Source organism: Lissotriton vulgaris, chromosome 5 (genome assembly GCF_964263255.1).
Source record: "Lissotriton vulgaris chromosome 5, aLisVul1.2, whole genome shotgun sequence".
In the NCBI taxonomy this organism is placed as follows: Eukaryota; Metazoa; Chordata; class Amphibia; order Caudata; family Salamandridae; genus Lissotriton; species Lissotriton vulgaris.
This window is the reverse complement of record NC_141693.1, coordinates 1,907,378,429-1,907,404,982: the sequence shown is the minus strand read 5'-3', so window position 1 is coordinate 1,907,404,982 and position 26,554 is coordinate 1,907,378,429. Positions and strand designations below refer to the sequence as shown.

The 26,554-nt window shown below is 43.4% G+C and overlaps 1 protein-coding gene across 1 annotated transcript in view; it reads left to right on the top strand.

The window, feature by feature from the left end:
• LOC147717692 (butyrophilin subfamily 2 member A1-like) overlaps positions 1-25,460 on the top strand; it is a 142,253-nt gene extending 116,793 nt beyond the window's left edge. Inside the window, exon 4 of the mRNA XM_086924480.1 lies at positions 24,608-25,460. Within this exon, the coding sequence (XP_086780606.1) occupies positions 24,608-25,077 (470 nt within the window). The 3' untranslated portion in view covers positions 25,078-25,460. The remainder of the gene's footprint in view (positions 1-24,607) is intronic.
• Positions 25,461-26,554: the final 1,094 nt, after the last annotated feature.

Here is a 26,554-nt window from a genome sequence, read left to right as displayed (position 1 = left end):
TAACAACTTCCCCGGCTGAAGGCACTGTAAATTTGCACACTTGCTCCCTTTCGTTGCTGGGGTTATCAATTATTCTTCAATTTCATATTCTGATTCAAACTCAAGGCCCTTTATCAAGCCTTTTTGTTGTAATTACTGTTGCAGGAATTCTGCTCCTACACAGAACTGTACATAAAGACTTAGGACCTCAGTGAATTACGGAGTACCAAAACCCACCTTAGTACCCAAGCCCCCTACCAGACTAGAAATCAGTGACTCATTGGTTCTTCGTCCTATAGCAAAAACACCAATGACTAGTCAACCCAGAACATGTGACTTAGATTACCTCAAGTAAGGTGGATAACAAGAGCACTCTTTGGTTATAGTCCAAAACAAGGAGTAAATAAAGACACGTGCAAGTTTGAAACGTTTATTTCTAACGCCGTACCTTAGATAATACAACCAAACATATTATCAAATACAAGGTTGTCAGCATTATTACTATTCCATAAAATACAAAGGGAGAAAGCATCCTATAATGCTAAAGACAAACAGATTTAAAATATACCTGGATTTCACCCTCCCTACCTAGCAGGTCAGTTTATAACTGAGTATATCAGAGTGCGGCAGCGCGCTTCTAACATCTACACCCTGAGTTATGGCCTGCTGAATACGCGTTCCTTGCAGAGCCATAAGATGGAGGTCTTCACACTCCTGGAAGACGGGGAGTTAGATGTTCTTGCGCTCACAGAAACATGGCTGGAGGACTGTTCGGCGCCAGATTTAGTGGCGGCCCTTCCAGACAATTATCTGGCAATTCATTTCAACAGGGAGGGAGCCAAGAGAGGAGGGGGAGTAGCCCTTCTTTATCAGACACGGCTGCGCGCCGAAAGGTTTCTCTCCGAAACCCTTGGGGGAGCAGAGGTTATGGGGGTTAAGCTCAGGCAGGGAGCGGTATGTGTGGTGTTCTTGGTGGTATATCGGCCACCTTGGGCCTCGCCAGACTTCCCGACTCTCTTCACGAGACTGGTCCAGGACCTGTGCACACGATATGATAAAATGGTTGTTGTCGGCGATTTCAACTATCATTGGGAAAAATTCCCCAAAGAGGGACAAGCACTACAGATCGAGGAGGCTATCTCCTCCTTAGGTCTTACCCAACAGGTCAAGGGACCGACACATGAGAAAGGACATGTGCTCGACTTAGTCTGGACTACCATGCCAGCCCAGGGTGCTACGAAAATTCTGCCTTGTGCATGGTCTGACCATTTTCTAATAAAGGGTAGACTCGAACTGAGGGGCCACCTGTCCAAACTTGGGGATGGCTGGAAAATGGCCCGGAAGTGGAGAAATCTTGATGGGAAGAAATTGGTCCACCTCTTGGAACACCCCCCTTCAGCAAAGGAGCAGGATGTCAATGTTGATATCCTTTGCGGTCACCTCCAGCATAAACTGGGGAGTGCCATTGATGTGGTGGCACCTCTTCGTAGGGTGAAGAAGGTGGCGAGAGGAGCTGGGGCTCCTTGGTACAACGATTCCCTAAGGGAGATGAAACGTGGGGTGAGGAAGAAAGAACGGGCATGGCGTAAAAAATATGACGCCATTGCCAAGCAAGAATACGTCTCATCCTTAGCCAACTATAAACTAGCCATACAAACTAGGAAGGCTGTGTTCCTCGAGGAAAGAATAGCTGCAGCAAGAAATCCGCAAAAGGAAATCTTTCGGGTCCTGGCGGAGCTCAGGGTAAACAAAGAGCAAAGTCCTGAGTTCACTCAGGAGGACTGTCAGAGGTTTCAGGACTTCTTCGTAAAGAAGATATCCGATATTTTGGATGAAATTGCTGCAACTACACTCCTCGAATGTCCCTGCCCACCGGACCGTACCGCCCTGCTAAATATCTCACCGTTAGTTGAGTTCTCCCCAATTTCTAAACAGGAACTATTTAAAATCATAGACCGGGTCAAATCGGGTTCCTTGGTGGATCCATGCCCTCCTGATATATTCAAGTTGGCAGTACCAGGAATCGAGGAAGAGGTTTTGCATTTATGGAATACCTCTCTTCGTACAGGACAGATCCCTCTAGCTTTTAAAGAGGCTCGCCTGATTCCCTTATTGAAGAAACCTGGTTCGGACACGAAGTGTTTGAAAAACTTCTGGCCCATCTCCCAGTTGCCTTTTTTGGCTAAAGTGATTGAGCAGCATGTGTTAGCTCTACTCTCGGGCCATCTAGAGAGCAACAACCTGCTGGAGACCAATCAGGCAGGGTTCCGTGCTAATCATAGCACGGAACTAGTTATGCTATCTATCTTGGATGAGCTAAGAACTCGGGCTGATGTAAAAACACTGAGCGCCCTGATACTACTGGATCTCTCCGTGGCGTTTGACACCGTGTGTCACAAACAGCTATTGTCGCGGTTGAGATCCTTTGGTATCATGGGTACAGAACATGCATGGCTTACATCATTCTTGCAGGGCAGGACGCAACGAGTACAGTTGGGAGATTTACTTTCCACCTCTGCTCCGATCACCTGCAGGGTCCCACAGGGCTCTGCCTTGTCACCCCTACTTTTCAATATCTACCTGCAGCCACTAATCGCTCTCCTGAATAGGATGGACTGCCTAGTGTACAACTACGCCGATGATACCCAGATAATCATTTGGCTGGATGATGGCCCGGGAGCATCCACCAGGCTGCAGGACATTCTGAAAGCCACGGTCAACTGGATGTCCGAGAACTCTCTGAAAGTCAATCCGGATAAGACGGAGGTGTTGCCCATCTCCATTTCAGGCAACCCTTGGAGTGAGAAATGTTGGCCTATGGAGCTGGGTACACCACCGAAACCAGCGTCCGCAGTTAAAAGTCTAGGCCTATATGTGGATGACAAACTATCCATGGAAAAACAAATTACCACGGTGGTGGGCACTTGTATAGGTCTTCTAAGACAACTAAGGAAGATCTCTGCCTTACTTTCATTCTCTACTTTGAGACACGTGGTCTCAGCCACAATTTTGGCTAGGCTGGACTACGGGAACTCCCTATATATAGGTTTGCCCCAGCGGCTGCTGGACAAACTACAGGGGGTTATGAATGATGCAGCTAGGCTGATCTATAAAAAACCCAGGACTGCCCATTCTTCTCCTCTGATGCAGGAGTTACATTGGCTCCCAATTCGTCAGAGGATAGTTTTTAAAGGACTGTGCATCGTTCACAAGGCTCTGTATGGCAAAGCGCCAAAATATTTGAAATCCCGACTATCCCCTTACACACCGGGTAGGACTTTGCGCTCGTCGGATGCCACTCTTCTGTCCCAATCCCGCTTCAAATTGACCACGGTGGGGGGTCGTGCGTTTTCCAACACACTCCCAGCCTTATGGAACAAACTGGCTCCAGAACTTAGGAAGGAAAGCAACTTACTATCCTTCAGGAAAAAACTAAAAACTGTACTATTTAAACAAGCATGGAGCATACCTTAGGTGTACAGGTGGGATCAAGTGAATGCAATACCTCACTATGTAAAGCTGGACAAACAGCGCTTAGAGACCCCGGTGGTTATAACGCGCCATATAAATTAAATAAATAAATAAATAAATAAATAACTACAGAAGGTCTCATAGGATTACATGAGCAGACCCATACCTCTGGTACTCAGCAGTAGTGGTTCACATTGAGTTCTGCACAAGTTGTCAGCATAGGAAAGTGCCTTATTAAATGCGCCAGTATTAGAGATGGCCACAGCTGCATATGTGTTATGGGTCGAATGTGCGAGGATCATTCCTAATAACAGACACAGTATCCAAGATAACCTTGATGTTCCATGCTCTCACAATACACACTAAACTAGCGAGGCAGTCTACAAATGTAGCATACCAAATTATCCTCATGTGAAGCAAAATACTTAGCCTTCTCTAAACAATATCACAAGTGTGTGTCGTGTGCAAAGCAGAGCAGGAAAGGAAAAATGGCTTTTAGGCTTCTAATAAACCCATGCTAACTTAACACGGTGTGAGTGCAAGGCTCAACCCACGACACCCTCCCTCGATCGAAGCACGTGATATAAACATGGGCGAATTTGGAACGCAGAGTCCAATCCTGAAAAGCAGAGTCAAGTTCAAATTTGCAAAAAAAAATATTCGCTGTTTGATAGAAAAACGCAGCTAAAAAATAAAGAATAGGTACAAAAATCAAAGAGTCTTAATCCAGCAGCGTATAAGCACAGTATGTAGCTACAGCCGCCAACAGGAAGTCATTGTTCTCATCTGGAAAAAATTCAGCCATCCAATTCAATAGTGAGAATGTACATACATGTTCCACAACAACCTGAGCCTCTATCACCATCGGAGGAAAACTCGGGTCATCTTCAATGTAACTGCGTGCCAAGAACTCAAGCGCCGTTGCAAAAACATTCCAACGTCCCATTATTCCATGTATCGCTGCTAAGGCCATGATCCCGCCACCAGAACAGAGCAAGTCATGAACCACTAAGGGGCTCATCAGCTGGTTATAATACGCGTTGGGAGACACCGTACTGCAGAGACACAAGTCCAGGGCCCAGTCGAAATCGCAGCTCAGGCAATGGAAGACAGTTGAACGCATGTGAAAAAGGAAAATCGAAACGATAATCCATAAACCGCACTCAATGTAGCCAAAGGTTGTGCTCCCTAATAACTAAGCATTCGGTTGTGGAGCAGCAACAGCCGGGACATATTGTCGTCTGCTGCAGGATGTGCATCCATATTTAATTAAAGAAATTAATAGAAGCACACCGGCAACTAATGCAAGCATTAAGGGGAATCCACCAAAGATGCTGGAAAAAATTGAATGAAAAAATGCTGAGAAGACACCAATTATAGGGTCCGATTATGATTGCGGTTAATCCGCATCCTCCGGGCCAGCGGAAGCCACCGCCGGCCGGGAGGATGCGGATCAACCGCTGCGGACTGAAAAAGACCCCCCGCCAGATTAGGATGGCTGGGGGATCTTTTTTCTGCCCACCGCTTTTCCGACGCGGTCGCCTTCCGACCGCGGCAGAAAAGCTCTAACATGGCTGGCTATCAGACACCGCCAGCCATATTAGGATGTCAGCGGTCCTGTGCCTTTCCACGGCTGCATTTCCGCCGTGGAAAGGCATACGGTCTTTATTTTGGGGGCCCGTTAGGGGGCTCAGAGGGTGAAGGGGGGGGGGGGGGGTTAAGGGTGCACATGGGGGGTACCCCCCTGCATTTGCATGCACGAAGCGGCAGGCACCGCGCGGTGCCTGCCGCTTTGTGCATGCAAATGCACTGCTTGCATTTTTAATATTGCGGCGGGTGCTGCTTCAAGCGCACCCCCCGCAATGTTAAACATACAGGATGTGACCGCCAGGGTGGCGGTCACATCCTAATTTGCACGGAGGGACCACCGCAGCCCCTGGGGACGGTCCCTCCTCCTCTGGGGTGGCGGTCGGACGCAGGTCTCACCGCCATCCTAATAGGCCCCATAGTTTGAAAAGAAGACACAAGGCCACTGCTTCTAACTTTAAAAAAGTAAGGTAACCTCGTAGTCAAGGACGCAAGATACTCTAAATTAACTCCCCAAAATTCAGGAGCACGTCTGTATTTAATAAATCATGCACTTCTATGCGGGTGTTTGCTACATGAAGGACAAATGTTTCTGTAGCAGGTGTAAGAGCAACATCTTTTTGAGACAATAGCGCTCTTATACGTCCCATTTGGTTGACTCTGCTTTCAAGGTCAGAATCGACGGCCAGATGGAAACATCCAGCTTCCCATGCAGAGGAGTAAACACAAATTTTAATAGCAAACCACACGCTCAGTTACCGTAATCATGTAAGCGATGCATGCTAGCATCGCACAACAATCTGCATTATTTCAAAGTAAATAACTCCAGCTTCCAGTAAACTGAACGTTGGTATGATAGCCGGTGTCGGAGTGCCTTTCAAAACTCAGTCCAAATCTGGCGCATCTTCATTACAAGAGCCATGCAATTGCATGTGTCTACAAATTAAGGAGTGATCTGGTGCTAATGTGCAATCCTTGCCCTTCAGATAGACTTCTTTTCCCTCCCTCCGGCACCAATATTTAAATGATAATAACCAAGATTCATGGAGATAAGCGCTGCCTAAAGATCCATATCTGCCTATAGCATAGTATTTCATGTAAACGTCACACTTTAACAGGCTAAAAAGTAACGTTATGATACAGTGGATAAGCCACACAGCTGTATCGGATCTCCAATGACTGAACACTTCTAACCATTCTCATAGCGCGCCCTGTGCTCTGATTTGACAGTGGGAGAGTAATTGCACCATAGTTTGTACTGCTAATCATTCTCAGCATACGCTACGAATACACTTTCACGTTACGCGTCGCATCAAAACTTCCGTGTGACGTTATGTATGGCGCCCCGTACGCAAAAGACGCAAATGTTTTTAATTGTTTAAAAATATATATTTATGTATTTAATGAACATACTAACAGAAGACATTATCTTGGATAATTATGAAATACATTTTTTTTTAAAGTTTCAATAATCCTATATTACTTTTAAAAGCAATTACATAAATCGCGGTGGAACGTCATGCGTACTCGCAACGAAAGAGCACTGTAAGCTCAGCGTAAGCGTACGCAAAGCCATGAGGACAGTGTTTCTCCTCCAGTTGTTTCTTTTTGAGTTTTTGAGGGTCCAGAAGCTCTGATTTGCCTTTTGGAGACTTGAGACTACAATTCCCCCAATGCGCTTGGTCACATTCTTTAAAGTCCATGTGAAGTTGGTTGGCTTTGCCTGTCTTGGTGGAGTTGATGCAGGTGACTTCTTAAAGCTTTTTTCTACCTGTTGCTTTCAGGGAGTTGTTAGAAATGAGTTTTTTTGTTGGCTAGGGCTTGTGCCTAAGTCAAGCAGAAACCACCACTCTAGTAAGGGCAAGGGATTTACACGCTGAAGATAACCACTGCTCACCCCCTTGGTAGCTTGGCAGAGCAGTTAGGCTTATCTCAGAGGCAATGTGTAAAGTGTTTGTGCAACACACTCACACAGCAGTGACACACTAGGCACACCACCCTCAAAAGAAACTCCATACAAGGTTATATCAAAAATAGACTTTGTGTTACTCATAAAACGCATTAGAACATAATCACATATATACACTGTGCCACCTTTAGAGGGATTATATACACTACAGGGCCAATCGGGCCATTATGATCACCACCACCATTCACAGTTAGCGAAACCAACCAGTATCTACAGGTAAAGGCGCGTCTAGCACACCACATTAGGCATCAATCATGAGGCATGAACATAATAGCACTTCCTAGTATAGCATGTTATGCAAAACATAATCAGCAGTAGTGATGTACATCATCACAACCCTGCCCTACATCATCAGCAGTGCATGTGAATCACTTACTAGGTGCTCACATTACCACCACAGCATAAAAAGAAAGTTTTTTCCTGGGACACCATCACTGCACATAGGGTGTAACCCAGAAAAGTGGTTACCACACTGAGGAGCCGCACTCCTGCTACCTGTACTGTAGCAACTAGTTTCCCTGCATAAGCTCCTGGGCTTCCTGTCCGCCTACCACAGGGGATGCAGCAATTTTGTGGAGATCCTTTCTCCTCTGGGACCTAGGGGCCTCCGTCGAGGTCTTGCCTGGGTCTAATCCCACCAAAAATGGTACCGGGGCCTCACATCCAAATCCGGGCGTGGGGGTGCCACACGCACCAGCTAATGTTCCCGCTACTCCGCTAGAAGCACCCGCGCTCCCGTGCTGATTGAAATGCAGCTCGATAACTGCAGGGGAGGTAGGAACGGGCCCTCCGAAGGTTGCTCCTCCGTCCATCATCCCCTTTGGTATCGCTTTGTTCACCCTAAATTGGCAGGGTATGCCAAGACATGGGTCCCTTGCTCACTTTGCCACTGGATTCAAGCTAGCCTGGCTGATGACGATTCAATAGCCAGAAACGAGTGCCAGTATGCTTGTTTCTGGTCCAGGGAAGACATGGCTTGGCAGTTCAGGCTGGACTGTTCCCATGAGGCACAGGGTCAGACTGATTTGCATATGGCCATGTCTGAACTGGGGTGGTGGAGTGAGCTAAAGAATGATGATGGATTAAACCCAGATCAGTTGACTGGGGGTGAGTGTTTGAATTGCTCAAATGCTCCATCTATCATCCCCTTTGATATCGCTTACTTTTAAAAGTGGCATTTCTAAAATAGTGATAATAAATCTGCGAACACCATTACGAAGCATTTATTACCACTATTCTAAACATACCAAACTTGAGCATGCTACTCCTCTCATACCAGGAATTATCACTGAAACACATATCAGAGAATCCCCAAAGCATTTCTATGAGAGGGCAGCCTCACAGTAGTGAGAAACCAAGATGGATGTTTTTCACTACCAGGACATGCCATACAGTTAAGGCACATGTCCTACCTTTTACCCACGTTGCACCCTGCCCAAAGGGCTATGTAGGGCTTGCCTTAGGGGTGACTGATATATAGTAAAAGGGGAGTCACAGACGTGGCACCCACTTTATGTGCCACGTCACAGTGGCAGTAAACTGCGTGTACAGGCATTGCAATGGCAGAGGCCTGAGACAGGTTTGAAAGGCTACTTTGGTAGGTAGTGCAAGCAGCGCTGCAAGCCCACAAGTAGCATTTAATTTACTGGCCTTGGGTATACGAGGTACCACTTTACAGTGGACTGATAGGTAAATTAAATATGCTAAACAGGTGTAGACCAATCTTAACATGTTTACAATATAGAGCACATGCACTTTACACTGGGCAGCAGTGATAAAGTGCCCCGAGTCCTAAAACCAGCAACACCAGGTCAGTAAAATTACCACGAGGAAAGAAAAATGTTCAGGGATGACCCTGCAAAAAGGGCCAAGTCTAACAGGAGTCCACTCATTAATCTTTTTAAGACAGGCAAAGTACTCTTTTGTGAAGCTCAGAGTGTGCAGCAGATGCAGTTCTAGTGAGTGCAGTCTTCTTGTGGTGCAGACCAGCGGTTCAGCAGGACAGTCCTTCTCCTCTTTCAGGCAGGGATTTGAGTTGCTGGGCAGCTCTCCCATATTTATCCAGGCCTCTGAGCTGGCAAGAAGAGGGGCACCCCTGACCAATGAGGTGCAGGGTTCCACCCTTTGTGATGACCTCGTCCCCCAAAGTGTGGTATATTTTTGTACCAAAAAGCACTATCACAGAAAAATCAAAATGAAGATCTTCGCTCATGAATCTTCAGGTCTGGCTAATCCAACCGAGAGGTGTGGCTAACTTTTCTCTACACTCCCATTCCAGCCCTTCTCCTAATTCAATTACAGGGACTGCCATCTGACTGGGGGTGCAAAAAGTGGACTTGGCCCTGGTTCTGGTCCTTACTGTCATTCTCCTTTAGAAGACCAGTTTGGCTACCCAGCCCCCTTCCTTTTCTGGCATCTTCAGGCAGCAGATCACCTTCCACCAGAAGTCTAATTTGTCTCAGCCCAGGCCACTTCACACCTAATAAAGAGTGCTTGGCTCAGCCTGTCAATGGCTAGCTATTCAGAAGAGGCTTTTTACAGGGCTGAAGTGGGTAACTTTAGGAAAGTAGTTCTATAACTTCTTTCCTATAATAGTTATATTAAATCCAACCCTGGCAAGTTGCTGGATTTTTTTGTAACTATTAATTTAACAATTTGAAATATTACTTTAGCTCATTCCAGTCACATGTTAGACTTTATTAAAGCTAAATAAAGCCTTCCAATGTTAGCCCATGGAGTTAATGTACTACAAGGGGGAAAAACTAAATTGGCAGTTCTTCCCTTGCCAGGGCATATGAAACATATTTTTTAATATCCCTGCTTATTTTAACATAGTGATTTATATGTTATAATAAGGTTGTTTAAGGCTTTGAAATTATCTTTGATTCCTAAGCTGAAAATGAACATCGTTTTTTTAAAAAAGCAGTCTGCAATGCAGGGCTGACTTCTAAAATGACAGCAGGCAACACAGCGTGCAAACTTAAGAGCATTAAATCTACTGGGCTTCTAAACCTACATGCCCTACCATATACTAGGTACTTAAAGGTAGGCAGTCAGAATCAATGATAATTAAATCTAATGATCATATATCTTTTAACAGAGCACTGTCCCTGGACCTGGTTAACAGAGTCCAGGGAACAGTCAGAGTCAGTAACCACCAGTTAGTCAAACATGGCGGCAGAAAGTAGGGAGACACTGCAGCACACCCTTGATTTTCATGGATATTATAGAGTACAGCATTGAAAGCATCCTAATTTGTGTATAATAATTAAATGTTAATATTTGTGTTATTATGTTATATTTTCGTTATTTATTTTATGGGTTGTAGTAGTAATGTAACTAATTCATATGCAATTGTATATGCACAGGAGAAATAAATACAATATTATTAAAACAAGCATTGGCATAGCCACTAGGTCTCGCCTTCGGGACCTTATAAGTGTTTAGCCATGCAATGGTTGATGTTGTTGCTCCAAGGATATTGTGCTGCATAACTAAATACTTATAAGTAAGTATGGGCAGAAAATGTTTCCGCTCGCGGAATTTGCAGATTTTTGGCAATTTCGCGATCCGCGAATCGCGCAAAATTGCCCAAAAATCAGCAATTCTCAAGTTGTCGACAAATTATTTTTTCTTGTTTGCGCTTCAAAAATACAATCTCCCGCGTGCTGCATTGACTTACCATGATTCTGCGTTCGCTGATGAGTTTTCCTCCCTGTTCGCGTGCGCTGCGAGATCTTGGTAGCTGGCTGAGCGACGCCGCGTTCGCGAACGCGTCATTGCGACCTGAAAAGGAAATTGTGAACGCGAACACGTCATTGCGACCAGAAACAGGAAATTGTGAACACGTCATTGCGACCCGAAACAGGAAAAAGGCATCGCGAGCAGGCTGGTTAAGTGGAAACATAATGCTGGCGACGGTTGCGACCGCATGCGCAAGTTTGCGTTCCCGAACTGGTAAAAAAATCTTGCGAACTCACCCCAAAAAAAAAATTCGCAAGCACGGGGAATTTGGCGGATTTTGCGAATCGCGATTACGAATTTGCGGGAATTCGTGAATTCGCAAATTCCGCCCATGCTTACTTATAAGGTCCCAAAAGCAAGACCTATTGGCTATGCCAATGATTCATCACACAGCACATTGTAACTGCAGACGTTAGTCTGGGGTAAGTACCATGTATGAGTATTGACATATTACTGTTCAGTGTCAGTGTGTGGACTAATGTATGACTGACACATCCCATGTGATTGCCTTTTCACAGCTGAGCCAGCCTGTGCTGCATGGCTAAATACTTATAAGTTCCCAAAAGCGAGACCAATTGCATTGCAAATGCTTTTTTTAAAGATGTGATTTAGGGACACTTATGAGAGTCCCTCGAGCCCAACTATTCAAATATACAAATATTTTTTAACCTTAATTTCTCAAAAACTACTAAACGGATTTACACCAAACCACAAAAAGCTCATTTTCTGGACCAAGATGTAGCTTCCTGCCAAATTTGGTGTAATTCCTTTCAACAGTTTTTGCAGTATCACATTCCCAAACAATCTATGGAAAATGCATGGCTATTTTGTGTTTTGGGATCCTTGGGGAAAAGCCGGATACTTTCCAGGAAGGGGCTAACCAAAAAAGAACACTTTTTTGGGCATTTCTCTGGAGATTCATCAAACGGCCCCAAAGTTATTAACAAACCAAAAAAGGCATCTACTATGGTAAAGCAGATCTAGCCTATAACGGGTAAGAGTCTTTGCAACACAATTTTTACATCGCAGTGCCATTATCATGCATTTATTACCCCTGCATTTGTTTAGCGCGTATAGGCATTTACCACGCATTTAAGGTAAGTACGAGGGGTTGGGGGATGTATATATATATATTTAAACTTACCTTAGTAATGAGTGGGAATGGCATGTGAGGTAAGAGCATATGCGTGCTAAACAAATGCGGTAATATATATATTGTGTTGTTAGTGATCTCATAAATGCCAGTATAATCTTTGCCATGCTTATATTTAGCCATTTTTCCCTTTTTGTTTGACTTTCGTTTGATGAAATGTGTATACTCCCTGATGGGGCTAGACAGGTTGTCGTTTACTGTACCTTTTCAAGGGGCCCACTGAGCCTTTGCTCTCTCACTCTTAAACCAATAACTTTACCTAGGGAGTTTGAACTGACTGATGTTTGTCTGAAATCTCAAAGTGTATGGGGTCACTTATTTATTTATTTATGGATGGGCAAAAACGATGTAACATAATGATTTAAGGGGAGCAAACACAATAATCATGTTCAGGAATAATAATCAAAACCAAAATAATTATCATATACAGGAATGAACCATACTATAAAATGACCGATGCACTTAGGGCAAAAAAAATTAAAAATATATAAAATAAAAAATAAAAAAAACATTTTAAAAAAATTGCCCCTTTATTAAGGTAAGAACTTCTTTATGAGGAATTTTTTTGCTTCCAATGATGGCCTAGATGTGAGCGAGGTGGTTTAGAGCATCCAGCATTATTTGGGGGATGACATATCATTGTGAAAGATCTGGTTTTGTAGGAGGTGATGAAAAGTTTGGTTTCATCATTTGCAGCGTCCATTGACTCCAGAGGTATAGGGGTGTTCAAAGGATAGGCATTGATCATAAATTATTCTACGAAGCAGATACGTGGTCTAGATGCAATGGCTGAAGTATTGTCACTGGTACAAGATGATAAGGTTTTAATTCCAGACATCCGAAGTTGACCATACACGATCCTCGACAAATCACTTTTATTTGTTTATCTAACCGTCAACAATTGGAAATGCTTCAAAATATACTGCATGGCGTCTTGCACTCAGGATACAAGAACCAGACATCTACACAGAATTCATCAGAAAAATACCCCAACACTGGTCCAAGTTCAAGTTCAAGAATTTATATAGCGCACTACTCACCCAGAGGGTCTCAAGGCGCTTGGGGAGGGGATCATTATTTATCGAATAGCCAGGTTTTAAGTTCTTTTCTGAAGGAGATGTGGTTCTGTGTGAGGCGGAGGTGAGTGGGGAGTGAGTTCCACGTCTTGGCCGCCAAGTAGGAGAAGGATCTACCTCCCATAGTGGATCTTTGGATACGTGGAACTGCGGCGAGGCCTTGATTGGAGGATCTTAGTTGGCGGGTGGGTGTGTAGAAGGATAGTCGAGTGTTGAGGCATTCGGGCCCTAGTTTGTGGAGGGCCTTGTGTGCGTGGGTGAGGAGACGGAAAGTTATTCTCTTGTTGACGGGAAGCCAGTGGAGGTCTTTCAGGTGGCCGGTAATGTGATCATGGCGAGGGATATCCAGAATGAGTCTCGCTGATGCGTTTTGGATGCGTTGGAGTTTTTTCTGTAATTTGGCTGTAATTCCGGCGTAGAGGGTGTTTCCGTAGTCTAGTCGACTCGTAACCAGTGCGTGGGTGACAGTCTTTCTTGTTTCGGCTGGGATCCAATGGAAGATTTTTTTGAGCATACAAAGTACGTTGAAACAGGAGGATGAGACGGCATTGACTTGTTTGGTCATCGAGAGTGAGGAGTCTAGGATGAAGCTAAGGTTACGTGTGTGGTCTGTGGGAATGGGTGCTGAGCCCAGATCCGAGGGCCACCATGAGTCGTCCCAGGCAGAGGGGGATGATCCTAGGATGAGCACTTCCGTTTTGTCTGAGTTAAGTTTCAGGCGGCTGTTTTTCATCCATACAGCTACTTCTTTCATGCCTTCGTGAAGATTAATTTTGGCGGTGTTGGGGTCTTTGGTGAGGGAAAGGATCAGCTGGGTGTCGTCAGCGTAGGAGATGATGTTGAGGTTCTGTTGGCGCACGATGGAAGCGAGTGGACTCATGTAAACGTTGAAGAGGGTGGGACTGAGTGATGAACCTTGTGGTACACCGCAGATGACTTCGGTGGACTCTGATTTGAATGGGGGAAGTCGGACTCTCTGAGTTCTCCCGGCTAGGAATGAGGTGATCCAGTCCAAGTCTTTTCCTTTTATGCCGATGTTGCTGAGGCGTTGTATGAGGGTGCTGTGACAGACAGTGTCGAAGGCGGCAGAGAGGTCAAGTAGAATGAGGGCCACTGTTTCTCCGTTGTCCAGTAGTGTTCGGATGAACACAGAGAGGACCTGGCCTGCAGTTAAGGCTGGACTGTTCTCATGAGTAGCAGGGTCAAGACTGATTTGCATATGAAGTTGGAGATTAATGTCCTGCTATGTATGAAACATCCAAACGTTGGCTGAGATAACTACCGCTGTCATGTATCCTCATGTTCCTTTTTGCCTTTTCAATAAAAAGATGTTTAAAAAAAGACTGCTTTGCATACGGCTAGGTCTAAACTGGGGTGCCATAGTGAGCAAAAGAAAAATAGATTCAACCCAGATATTTTGACTGGGGGTAAGTGATTACATGGTTTCAGCACTTTGTCCATCATTTTATTGCGGGGACGCACTGGTTAGTGCAACCATGCGCTTTATAAAAATAATTTGATTGATTGATTAGCTATGTTTTCCCTAAGTGGCCAAGGGTAATCCCAGATGTGAGTCTCTTTGCTTGCTGTGCCACTGGATTCAAGCTAGCCTGGCTAATACGGGGTGATATCCCGCAACCGGTCCCAGGAGGCTTGTTTACGGTCCACGGAGGACCAGGTAATGCTGGCAGCTTTGCTGGACCCTTTGTCCCACAAATTATCTCATATTGAGGCTAGGCTGGCCAAGCTAGAAGAGTCTATTATCAGTATTCCCACTCTCCATCGAGGTGTCCGTTCAGGTGGGGATACTGGTATAGACACAAAGGAATTGGGTAATAAGCGTGGCATTTCCACTGGTAACATAGCATCTCATAATTTTCAATGCCCTACTACATCGAGCAAGAGACTCAAAAACCCAGACTTAACTGGTCCCTCACATTAAAGTATAACACCTCCTTCATCTTTATGCCTAGGTTCACAATCTAGTTCAACCCCCCAAAAGCTGTACAAAGATCATTAGCTACCAATGGGACGTCTAAAGTAGGGGAGAGTTCTAGTCACCCGACAACACAGAAGATGCATAGAATAAACAAGGGACTTGCTACAAAAGTAAATGAGAACTAACATCTTCCCCCAGAGGCAACCCCTTATGTAGTTATCTTGGCAAATGTTACACGTTTAACACCTAATGCACCTAATCTCCCGAAACATTGGTCAACCTTGAGGAACAAAAGCTTGCATTTATTGGGGACCAGGAAAATCCTTAAAGACATCCTCTTTTCAGAGTTTAAAATGGTGCAGAGAGTGGGGTGGGTCAGAAATTCTCACGAGGCCTGATTATAAGTTTTAAATCTCCAGACTTGGTGCAGGTAATCCTGCATAGGGCCGGTAATAGTAATATTATGGCCCAGGAAATAAATATTCCCCCGCTTGGATATTTTTTTGCCAACCACCCAGAGATCATTGGCGTATGAGGGAGGGGCAGATGTTCTTAGGGTCTAGCTAGGGTAGAGAGATGATTACAACTGAAGCACCATGGCAGTCGAGTGGGGGGGTCAAATACTCCCCTGTGTTAGACAGGGCTGCGATGATATCCCACTTAGTAATCACTACGGAATTTTTAATTCACTTGAAGGAGTTGATTGACTGGGCAACAGTATGGCCCACTTTTGAGAATATTCAACCAAGCTGGAGCTCACCCCTAAGATACTATGAGTGAACACCCCCTATAGAGATTATTCCATCTCTATTAAACCTCATTTAGCGGTAGGTATTCAATCAACTTTACGAGCTTCACCGGGACATGGGGACGTTACTGGAGATCATAGAAACATGCAACTAGGAAAACCCCAGAAAGATCTTAACTCCACAACCCCAGACGAGATTGAAGTCTATGAAGATGTTCACCTTCCATCTACAGAAGCTCCAAATAAGTTACGGGAGATGAGCGTTGAGGCAACCTGCAACTTTGCCTTGTGGAATATTGCAGGCCTACGATCTAGGATAAGTAATCCCATTTGGTGTGAATTCATAACATTTTATAATATCATATCCCTTCAAGAAACCTGGCTGAAAGCTCCAATCCACATCAATGGGTATAAAACTCTCCACACTCCGGCAGTGGAGGGTCTAAGTGAAAGGGCGAAGGGTGGCCTATGTACTTACATTTCAAACACATTAAATGTAAAAAAGATAGAGAATCATATTGAGGAGACCTATTATCAATTAATTACAGTGGATTTTGATGAAAGGCAACACTTGGGATTGATAGTAACAAAGTTGACTTTGGATGTGAGGACCATATGCAGCAAAAGCATAAAAGATACAATGGTAATTATGTTAGGGGATTTTAATTGTTCATTATTCTCTAATGTTGATGGAAAGCAGTGTGTTTTTATAAATGAATAGGGCATTAGCAATACTCATTTTTGTCACTCTGTTTTTTGGGGACTTGTTTAATGAAATGATATTTACTTTAGATTTGGTTTCGCGAATGAAATCTGTGATTGACCAGCTCCTTAAATGGAAGAGGCTTATACAGTACCATAGACTATGTACTTCTGACAAATAATCATGCTTCTAAATTACGTGGTTTCTCTGTTGTGATCATATTTCACTTAGTGACCTTTTTCCATTATGTTATTCCATATCACTGTCAGTAAATAAGACAAATGGGTATACCTTACGCTGGCCGTTAGTTGATTCTTTTATGGTTACAAAAAAGTGATACAGAAATGTAAAATAGCTGTTGAGACTTGTTTAAGTGACTCAGCCTTTTTAGCTAACATATTGACCTCCTTTCAGCTAATCTCAGAAACGATGAGGGAGGCATTATACGTACAAAACTCAAACAGAAGGAAAAGCCAGGGTCGGTTTGATATATATATTGTACTCAAGCTTATAAGAACTTAAAAAAAGCACACCATCAGACTCCTAGAAATCATAACGCCGTGAGACAGGCAAGAGTTGATTATAGATTAGCCCTCAAGAAGAGAAAAATTTAAATACAAAATGAAGCTTGGGAAGCTTTGCATAAAGCCTTGTCACAGGGAGACAGTTCAGCTTTTGGAAAGCTGTTAAAGCACCTTTTCTGAACCCAAGAGATGGCCCGTCAATGGAAATCGCTATCAGTGAGGCTCTTTGGGTTGACCATTTCACTAGGGTCTATGAATCTGCTGATAATTTTGAAGCCGCTACTGAGAAAACCTCATTGGAGCCTAATATACAATATTGTAACCTTGAGTTTTCCCTGGATGAAGTAAACCGAGCAATCACTGCAAGCCTTGGGGGTAAAGCACCCGGCCCAGACTGGGTCCCGGTGGATTTGTTTGAAACTAATTTGTTCTTATTGGGCCCTATTGTCACCCAAGTTTTTAATGCCTGTTGTTCTCTGCTGAGAAGAAAAATAAATACAGATCTACTATAAAGAAATATAAATCTGCCCTCAGCATAGCCAAATCTACCTTTTATGCAGAAAAAATTGAGAATTCTGCTAATGCCCCTAGAGAGATGTTCAAGATAGTTAAAACTCTGGTAAAAGCCCCGGACCCGCCATCATCAGTACTATCCCTTGAGGAATCTGGTGTTCACTGCAATAAACTAGCAAGCTTTTTTGCCACAAAAATCCAAAATATCCTTCTCTCTCTTCCTCCCCTATCTGTGGCTGAATCAATCCCTTCTCTGGTAGGTGACACTGATTTTATTCCACCTCACCTTTCATTTTTCTCTCCGCTCAGTGCAGAACTTTTACCCCCTCTTTTCAATTCCATAAAAAACGGTTCCCCGCTTGACCCTGCCCCTATGACCATTCTAAAACTGGCTCTACCCCATGTCAGCAAGCACATTATCAACTTAGTTAACACCTCGCTGGAATTAGGACTGGAAGTTGGCCATGGTCAGGGCCCTGTTGAAAAAACCAAATCTCGACCCTGACGATTTTTCCAACTACCGCCCCATTTCTCTTCTTCATGGCATCAGTAAGCTTACCGAAAAATGGGTGAATAAACAGCTGGCATCTTATTTGGAGACCCATGATTTGCTACACCCTACTCAAACAGGATTCCGGAGAGGATAGGGAACCGAGACAGCTCTGTTGAGGGTGGTTGAGGTTTCCAGGAGGATTTTGGACGCAGGTGGCAACGCGGCCATTATCCTCTTGGACCTCAGCGCCGCCTTCGACACGGTTAACCACCGTGTCCTTCTATCTCGCCTTGAAAGGATTGGAGTCACGGGCAAGGCCCTTATGTGGCTCGAGTCTTTTCTCAGCGACAGAGTTTTTAAGGTTTTCTCAGAGACCAGCTACTCCCTTCCAGTGCCATTACAGTGTGGGGTACCACAGGGTTCCTCCCTTAGCCCCACACTGTTTAATGTGTACATGGCGCCTCTGGCAGAGGTAGTGGCCCCCTTTGGAATCCAGTTAGTAAGTTATGCTGATGACACTCAGCTAGTTGTCTCCTTAAATCAGGTGGAACCCCTACCGACTAACCTTTGCAGCTGCCTGGAGGCAGTTACGAAATGGATGGATGCGTCCCATCTGAAGCTAAATGGGGGGAAAACTGAGCTGATGCTACTAGGAAAAAAAGCCACATTTAATAATTCCACACTGTGGCCCTCCTGCATGGGGCTTGGGCCTACTCCAAAGTCCGAGATAAAAAGCCTCGGCTTCTGGCTAGATATGGAGTTGTCTTTTAAAACCCAGGCAAGAAAGACGGTGGCCACCTGCTTTGGCCTGCTGAAGACAATTCGTAAAATCCTTCCTCAGTTACCCGAAGCAGCCAAGAAAACCATAGTCCAGTCCCTTATTCTATCTAGGCTGGACTATGGAAATGCGCTCTATCTAGGAGCCCCCGCTTCGGTTACTCGGCAACTCCAGATTGCCCAGAACTCCGCAGCAAGGTTACTTACTGGTACCAGCCGCCGTACATCAGCTGTACCCTCGTTGAGGACCTTGCATTGGCTTCCAGTAAAGGAGCGGCTTCACTTCAAAACCCTCTGTCTGGTCCATAATACTCTTTATGGGAAGGGCCCCCCATTCTAAATGACATGATCAGACCATATAAACCACCAAGGGATCTTCGCTCAAACCAGCAAAACCTTTTAATAATCCCCAGGACCAACAGGGCCCGAACAGGGGGCCGCCTCTTTTCGCGAAATGCGGCCAAGTTATGGAATGCTCTCCCTCCACCACTCCGTCAAGAGCCTGACTTGCTTGCATTTCGCAAAAAGCTAAAAACAGTACTGTTCCCTAAGATTTAGATAAGTTGGGCCTCTGTACTTCAGGTATCTGATTTCTATCTTCCTCTGGTTAACGTCAAGCGCTGGGATGCTTCCGAGTAGCCATGCGCTATAGAAGAACCTTTACAATTACAATTACAATTACAATTTTGGCTACCTAGACTGAATCAGTGATTGTGCCCATTTATAAAAAAGGTAATCGCCAAGACCCGGGTTGTTATAGGCCTATCTCACTTTTGAATTCCCTTGTTAAAGCTGTAAGTTGAATTGTTTCAGAACGATAACAGACTTGGCAAGAGGAAAACAAAGTCCTTTCCGATATCCAATATTGTTTTCGGGAGAGCTTGGGAACAATTGAGCAGAGCCTAAATCTAGCCATCCTAATTGGGAAATATACATGGGCGAAAGGGGGCAAGTTGTTTTTAGCCTTCGTAGATCTCACTGTTGCATTTAATTCGATTCAACACGAGAAGCTCTGGGAGATTCTGAAGGTGATGGGGGTGTAAGCTCCAATAATAGTTTTTCTCAGGCACCTATATATTATGCTCACTTTAACTCATACATTAATGGTCTGTAACAAGCATTATTCAAGAATAGCTATGATTTCCCCCAGATAGCCGGACGTCCTATTCCCGCCCTCCTTTACGCAGATGATGTGGTTTTAATGTCCCGAACACAAGTAGGCTTATAGAGGGTGCTTGACAATTTCTCCAACTTTATGAAATGTCTTGGTCTTAGGGTCAAAATTTCCAAGACCTTCTTTATGAGGTGTGGGCGTGGTAGTCAAAGGTACAAGGACATGTTTGTGGATAGACAAAAGATCAATCCCACAAAGAGATTCTCGTATCTTGGAATACTCTTTGACGAAAAAGACTTATGGACTCAAGCTGCATCAGCACAAAAACTTGCTTTTGCAAGAACCACTACTGCCCTTGTGCATTTCTCTAGGAAACTGGGTAGGAGGCCTCCTGTGGAGCGTATTAAGATATATAAAGCTAAAAGTATCACCACAGCAATGTACAGAGCGGGGATATGGGGCCTTGCAAACTCCTACCCGCTGGAAACTGTAGAAAATACGTTCCTGAGACACATTCTATCCGTCCCATCTAGTAGATCCTGGTATGTCTGTCATGCGGAACTGAGCCTGCCTCACCTATCAGATCTTATTAAACTTGAACCTATTCTTTTGTGGCATAGCGTGTGGACAAAAATAGAGGCCCAGCTAAATAGAGACATTCTGCTGGATAGCCTGAAGCTGGAAGGGGCCTTAAAGATCTCCTGGCTGAGATATGTCCTCAATTTAATGGAGGATTTCGGACATCTCGAGTATTTTTCCGACCGTGGTAGTTTACTTAAGGTCAGGAGAAAGGACCTAAAAAAAAAGGGTCTCCAACATATGAAAGCCATAACATTGCCGTCCGAGATTTTAAAACCCAGTGTTCAGCAGAATCAACAAATTGTAATTACTTTTAACATTCAACCATATTTAAAAGTTGTTCCTGGGGGTTATGATCGATTTCCATTAACCAGATTCAGACTTGGAATCTTCCAATCTACCGACAATGAATGACTGGACCCGACAATTGCAATTGTGTACATGTGATAATCTTTCAGAGCAATTCACCATACGTGTGTTACTGTTCTGAAAATTTTACAGAGAACTGAGAAAGGTGTGGATTCTTCCCATTCTAAAATGCTTTGGGATTAGAAAATGTAGGCCAGCTTTTATTGCTTTGCAATTCTTAGATAATGTACATATTACCTGGCAATGTTTTTAAAGCACGTAATTAACCTCAGGAAAAGGATGGTAATTCAAGTCTAAGGGCAATAGGGTAGCAAAAGGTACTGATGAATTTAAGCACCTTATGACCCCAGTTTCTTATTGCTATTTCTTTTAACATTTTATCTAGTTTTTAACGGTTGTTTACTTAGTGTATACATCAATTGAATTAGCAATGTACATATATGAAGTTACTTGTCTTCTTAACTAGGCATATGTTTTGACATGTGCTTTTATGATTGTATGAAAGAGCAATCAAATAAAGCTCTACTTGACTTGACTTGATCTCAGCCGAGCAGATGGAGGTTATTAATATTAGGTTTATGTTCAGCACTAGTTTTCAAAGGACTTAAAAACTCTATTAAAAAAACAAAAATGTTGTGTTATGTTAGTGCAGTAGTGCGTCATACAGTATTGTGTATTATTATAGAATTGGCTTATGTTGTCATGGTAGTACAACCATACTTCATACATGATGCTATGTTATCTTTATCAATGTTATGTTAGTGCAGCCATACTTCATGCATGCTGCAAAGTTGATGGGCCGCCATGTTATGGCTGATACAGCCTGTTCTATGTTGGTATTTAAGTTATTCCAGTCGTATGTGTTACAACATGGTGGTGTTTCATGCCAGACTTTCTTAATGCCAACAATAGTCCAGTTGAACCCATTAAACTGCACGCATTTGTACAAGTGATCTTATATAGTGCATAGAAGTGGCATTACCCATCCAATCCTATCAACCTGGCGTATTTCTGTGATGTGCATATCTATTTCCTGGAATTTTAGTATAATTTGGTCATTTGGTTTCAAAGAATAACCCTGGTCAGTAGTAAGGTTTATTCACTTCCATATATTTTATGGAGAAATCCAAATCAGAGGCAGAATTATCCAAACAGAGTGAACCTCTCTCTTTCTTGAGTTGAAGGGGACTCGGATTTCCTCCCAGCATTTTGGATGAAAACAACTGCCGAAAGAACATTTCCCCTTTGCCGATAAAATTCTACCCACGCACTTCACAAGACGCCGTGTCTTAAAGAGACAAAGAACCCTTCCTTAGCAGGTCTAAATAAAGTGTTTGTTTATTTACGTAACCATAACATTTTTGACACATTAAAAGCATTTTCCATGAAAGAGAAATATTTCAAGGCATCCACCACAGAACTTCAAAGCGTCACTTAAAAGTTATTCTGTTACGTTATTTAGGTAGGGTTTTTTATGTTTAGTTGAGTCAAGATGCGTTTGCACTATGCCATGTATTGGGTTCGGTTGCGATTCCCGTCCTCGGATTTTGATTTGCTTTGCAAGGAAGAGCTGTGCTGGTGCGATCTCCATCTGTCTTTCCAGCTGTTTTGCAAACGTGGAAAACAAAACCAGCCCGGGAGTGGTGTGCGTGCATGTGCGCGCCGTAAGGAATGCAGCGGCCATCGAAACATGGCACCCTGCACGCTCCCGAGACCCCTAGGCCATGGCAGTGCTAGTTTTGAGGAGAGGCGGGACCTACATGAGCCTTTGGCCATTTGCGTGCTTTCTTTTGTGGAAGCCTTACACAACGGGCAATCAAATGTGTGGCAGTAAAAAAAAAAACAGGAGCAAAGCGCTGGGAGTTGGAAGTCCTTTTGGAAGTCCTTACTAGAAGCCTCACAATGCAGCGCATGAGCTGGCTCAGGTGAGACCTAAAAAGAACATTGCTTTCAAATAGTTCTTTCCTAATGTCAGAATTTCACTGCAGACAACAATTCCGCACATCAGGTATATGTACATATATATTTTATTTTACCCAAGGTATTCACCCCTGCTGACATAACAGCCATTGTCAGCATGTTTCTACATTATACTTAGGTGAGAACCTCCTCGCTTATTTTGACTACAATACAATCGTATCATTTTCCTTACTGATCACTTAAGTCATAACAGTTAATATGGTCACATAATATGTTGTATCCCATATTTTCCTTAAAACTGCAGACAACTTATGCTCATGCATGTTCTTCTATAACTTGTAGAGGCATCCTAGCATCATCATATACATTAAAGAAAAATTCAATATAGCAGCGCTCAGTGCATCTTTTCTTCTGTATTGGCCTTCACCAAAACCTCATATAATGAAAAGGTAGCAGCATTTTCAAAGAATAGTAGGGACTTAATTTACCAGTCACAGCTGGAGCAGGTAAGCGTGGTGGGGCAGGGAGTCGACAGATGATGGAATAAGGAAAATAAATAAATAAAACCAGTTACCTTGCGCTCGCCGCATTGCCGAGTCAGTGATGCGGCAAGCGTAAGGTAATTGGTTTTGTTTATTTATTTATTTTACTTATTCAGTTGTCTGTCGCCTCCCCCCCCCGCCCCGCCGCGCTTGCCTGCACCGCCCGCGACTATGATTTTCTAAGGACTTGCATCGACCTTGCATGACGCAAGTCATCACAAGGCAATGCAAGTCCTTAACTGGGATTTACAAAGCCATGTGAGGGCCAAGTTGCGTGAAATGTAACGTAATGCAATTGTTTCGGCTGAGTTGGGTTACTTTACCTTGGATGGAGTATGAACGTTTCCGTGCATCTACCCATTGATTTTGACACAATCTCAGATGTACTAATGTCAGTAAACCTGGGATTGCACCAAAATGCTACGTCTCCCTGATCCAAGGTGCAAGGATGCCTCCATTGGCGCAAGCCTGCACACAGTGCACCAGCCTTAGGAGGCAGCAGAAATGCGGTATACCTTTTTAAATATGTAGCATTTCTGCTGTTACCTTTTCACGCAGCACAGCAAGTTGCCTTGCTGTGCTCTGCTGAGTGACATCTTGGTAAATCTGGTCCTCGATGCTCAATATAGCATCATACACTTTATAAAATATGCCAGCGAGGCAAGTCATTAGTGTAAGTGCCTGTCTTTTAGCACATTCATGCCTTTGTGTGCGCGATCTTCATAAATAAGGGGACTGATTCACAGAACTAACTTAAGACAAAATCCTAAACTTACTACTTTTGTTATTCATAGAAGTTAGTATTTTGTCTTAAGACAAACTTAAGACAGACTTAAGACAGACTTAAGACAAAATCCTAACTTAAGTTTGTCTTAAGTCTGTCTTAAGTTTGTCTTAAGACAAAATCCTAACTTCTGTGAATACCAAAAGTAGTAAGTTTAGGATTTTGTTTTAAGTTAGTTCTGTGAATCGGGCCCAAGGTCTATAGAGGGGCTGCAACTTAACATTATATACTACAACCAGGTAATAATATTAGTAATTGTCCCTCCCCATATTGACGTATAATGAGGAATAGGGCTCTAGCAAGCATTAGTGATTGGGTCATAAGCCACTGATGGTAAAAGCATGAGAATGTGCCAGGTTTGCTCTCCCAGCTTCTTTGATAATTAGCTCTCTGTTGGGAGAACTAACTATCTGAATATGTTTTCTCACCACGTCAGGCTAAAAAGCTGTGATACAAATGTAAAGGCCATGAACAAAGATTTGAAGTTGGAAATGTTTTGAAAGCTATTAAGCTGAAGCAGTTAGCACTATTTAGGAACGTGAGGCAAAGCATAGAATATCATGACTCAAATTATGACAGGTATATCAATATATTTTCCTTTGACAATTGTTTTTTTTTTTTAGATTTTAAGGATCCCCATGTTTCCAGTTTTTACTCACACTTCATCGAAGGTCTTCACCCGTCCATGGGGTTAAAGTGCACTCCGAAGGGCATCTCCTTCAAGATGGATAACGGCATGTACTGGAGCTCAATGCCGAATGGGATCCGAGGGAAAAAAGACCGAGACCACACCTGTTGGTTTCAGGTGTGTCAGATGAATGATGGGAATGTGGAAATCACCGACTACGAAGGCAACTTTCTAAGTTTGGACCCACGTGACTACCGTAAAAGCATCAAGACAGTAAAATGCAGGAATCAACCCTATTCTCAATTTGAAGTTCAATATGAAAATGAGAAGGTGCTTTTTAAGGCATCCAACGGACTCTTTCTGTCCAGAATTTACTACCTTGGTATTGAAATACACACTATAGAGGCCCAAAAGAACCCAAAAGATGTTTTCAGTCTCTTTGACCTGGTCAGTGCTTATGCCTAGATCCCATCTTAGATAATGGGAAAGGGGTGGTATGTATACTATAGTGTAGTGATTATATGAAACTTCAATAAACATATGGGATGTAATTGTAGTAAAATATAATACAGTTATCAATGAAGAATAATGTTAATAAAGCAGACATGTGTTCAAATTCTTTTATTCGGTTAAACAATTTGTTAACCATAAAAAGTACATCATAATTTTTAAAACATATTCACATAAAAAACACATTATTGTTATTACGGTGTTATAGTACAATTAAGAAGCCTAAATCAGAAAAAAAAGGGAAAATACACTTTCAATCAGCTACATGGTACAAACTTTCATGGATTTAAGTCTTCATTTCTTATTGCTTTACGAATTATTAAACATGATTTCAAATACATGGCTAAATTCTTTGCCGCGTATTGTGAATCTTGCTGTTGCAATGCTAGAAACGCCGGTCGGCAGGTCCTCAGCCCCATCTGACGCAACACTGGCAAAACCCAGCGTTTGCGTGTTATGGCATAAAAGTGGCAGAAAAAGACTACATGCATAGTGGTTTGGGACGAGACCTTGTCGCATGGGCATTTCTCCAAGTCATGAGACCAGTTTAATGGGTTTGGGAAAGTTACCAATCGGAAAAACTAATTAAAACGGAACCTGGTTGGTAGGTATTTTTCGTGGTTGGACAAATGATATGTGAGATAAGGCTGTATACCTGGTGACACTTGGACCATCATGATGTGAGCATTTGATTGCTTGGGTACTTCGCCGCTCAAACGAAGTTCCCTGAGATGGTTAAGACAGTGGCACTTGAGGGTTTTTCTGCTTAGCTCACTAATTAGTGATGGCTCTATTACATATTGGTTAAGATCCAAATCTTTCAAAAAGTTAACAACATATGCCAACCATGGAATCTTTTTCCAGGAAGTCAGCCCCAAGCAATCCAAGATCAGGGCACGAGTGAGATGACATTCAGGCTTAGACCAGATACGGTGCCATAGTAGCATTGGTTGACATTTGATGTAATCAGCTAGGTAGTCAATCCCAAGCTCAATATGGCATCCGTATGTGGGGGCGCTCTGTGGGAGGGCCAACAGGTATTTTACGAGGCCGTTTTGGATTTTTTGGAGTTCAGCCGTGTTTACATAGCCCCATACACCGGCTCCGTATGTAGCAATGCTCTGGCATTTGGCTTGGTGGATTTTAAGTAGTACGGGGGGGGGATGGCTTACCCATTTTTCTGGAAAATGAAACACGTTGGTAAAGCAGTTTTCTAGTTACCAATGCCCTTTTCCACGTTAGCTGTTCATCTATTAGGATACCCAAATAGGGGTATTCCCTAACTCGTTCTAGTTTGGATTGCTCGATGCAAAGATGTTTGGAGCTTTTCACCTTGGGCCCTGTTTGCATGACAAAGGTCTTGGTCTTATTCACCTTTAACCCAAGTGAGAGCATATAATTACAATATTTGTCCAATTGTTTCTGCAGCTGT